The sequence below is a fragment of the Papilio polytes genome, unplaced genomic scaffold (genome assembly GCF_000836215.1).
Source record: "Papilio polytes unplaced genomic scaffold, Ppol_1.0 DF824146.1, whole genome shotgun sequence".
Classification (NCBI taxonomy): Eukaryota; Metazoa; Arthropoda; class Insecta; order Lepidoptera; family Papilionidae; genus Papilio; species Papilio polytes.
Genome location: NW_013525058.1, coordinates 243,755 through 244,822, shown reverse-complemented (window position 1 = coordinate 244,822; position 1,068 = coordinate 243,755). Strand labels below are relative to the sequence as shown.

At 31.1% G+C, this 1,068-nt stretch overlaps 1 protein-coding gene across 1 annotated transcript in view; it reads left to right on the top strand.

The window, feature by feature from the left end:
• Nucleotides 1-408, top strand: part of LOC106111709 (focal adhesion kinase 1-like) — a 46,392-nt gene extending 45,984 nt beyond the window's left edge. The window contains exon 29 of the mRNA XM_013293852.1: nucleotides 5-408. Within this exon, the coding sequence (XP_013149306.1) occupies nucleotides 5-200 (196 nt within the window). The 3' untranslated portion in view covers nucleotides 201-408. The remainder of the gene's footprint in view (nucleotides 1-4) is intronic.
• Nucleotides 409-1,068: the final 660 nt, after the last annotated feature.

Here is a 1,068-nt window from a genome sequence, read left to right as displayed (position 1 = left end):
TTAGGGAACCTCAACATATATATGGCAACACCGAAGTAGGCGGATCCTTCCAACATTCGACATCCTGTGATGATTCTAAAATAGATTTAGCGCCGTTAGAATCTGTTAAAAGTAGAGTTCAAGCGATTTCAGGGAAAATAGAACCTCCGATATACTCGATGGCAAAAAAAATGGTACCCGCAGAGAATGTTGACGAATGATTCGCTTTGTAGTGGTATTTTTTTAAGCTTTACTTGGGGCTATGAAGAGGTTAGACTTTTTGTAACGGGCATTTACAGATTACTTAATTTTGTTAACCCTGCTTCCGTAGTTTGCTAAATACAGCTATTCGATATATTTACGTTAAAAAATCATTTTTTCGGATTTTCTAAATACAAAAAACTGTATTTTTTATTTTTTTCTGTCGTCGTTTTTAAATGTACTTATTTGTCTTAATTTACATATTGTAATTTTCACTACAAAAAATGTGTAAAAAGCAAATTTTTGTACCTTTTTTTTCATACAAAAATTAGCATGTTTTTGTACTGACTTTTCTCTGACTCTATTACTATGTTGAGAGCTTATTTCATTTTGGGAGCGTATGTAGTGCTACTTACGGTAGTAAAAAGCGCAAAAGACAGTCTATCGTTTGCTCAATAAGAGGTCCAGCAAGAAAATTTGCGAAAAAATGTTCGTAACGTCTTCGACAAAATTTGTACTAGATTTGTGTCGCGGTCCTATTTTTGGCGATTTAAGAAAACTTTATCGCAAATATTCGTGCTAGACCCTCTGCAGCAGTTAGATGTCAGTTCGTTATAACTAGGAACTGTTATTTATGCAGCGTCACATTTTGATGTAAAAAGCAAACAGAGGTTTTTGTCAAAATCTGAATTTTTTTTTTCGATATGTCTCTATATTGGAAAATGTTTTTGTTTGTTACTTGTGGTTTCTTTATTAATTACTTTAAATAAAAACAAATATTTTTATAATTGATTTGATCATCAAATAATACAATTTCATTTAATATTGAATTATTTTTCAGTTAACATTATTAGTAACATATTTATATGCGGTATCAGGATGTATGTT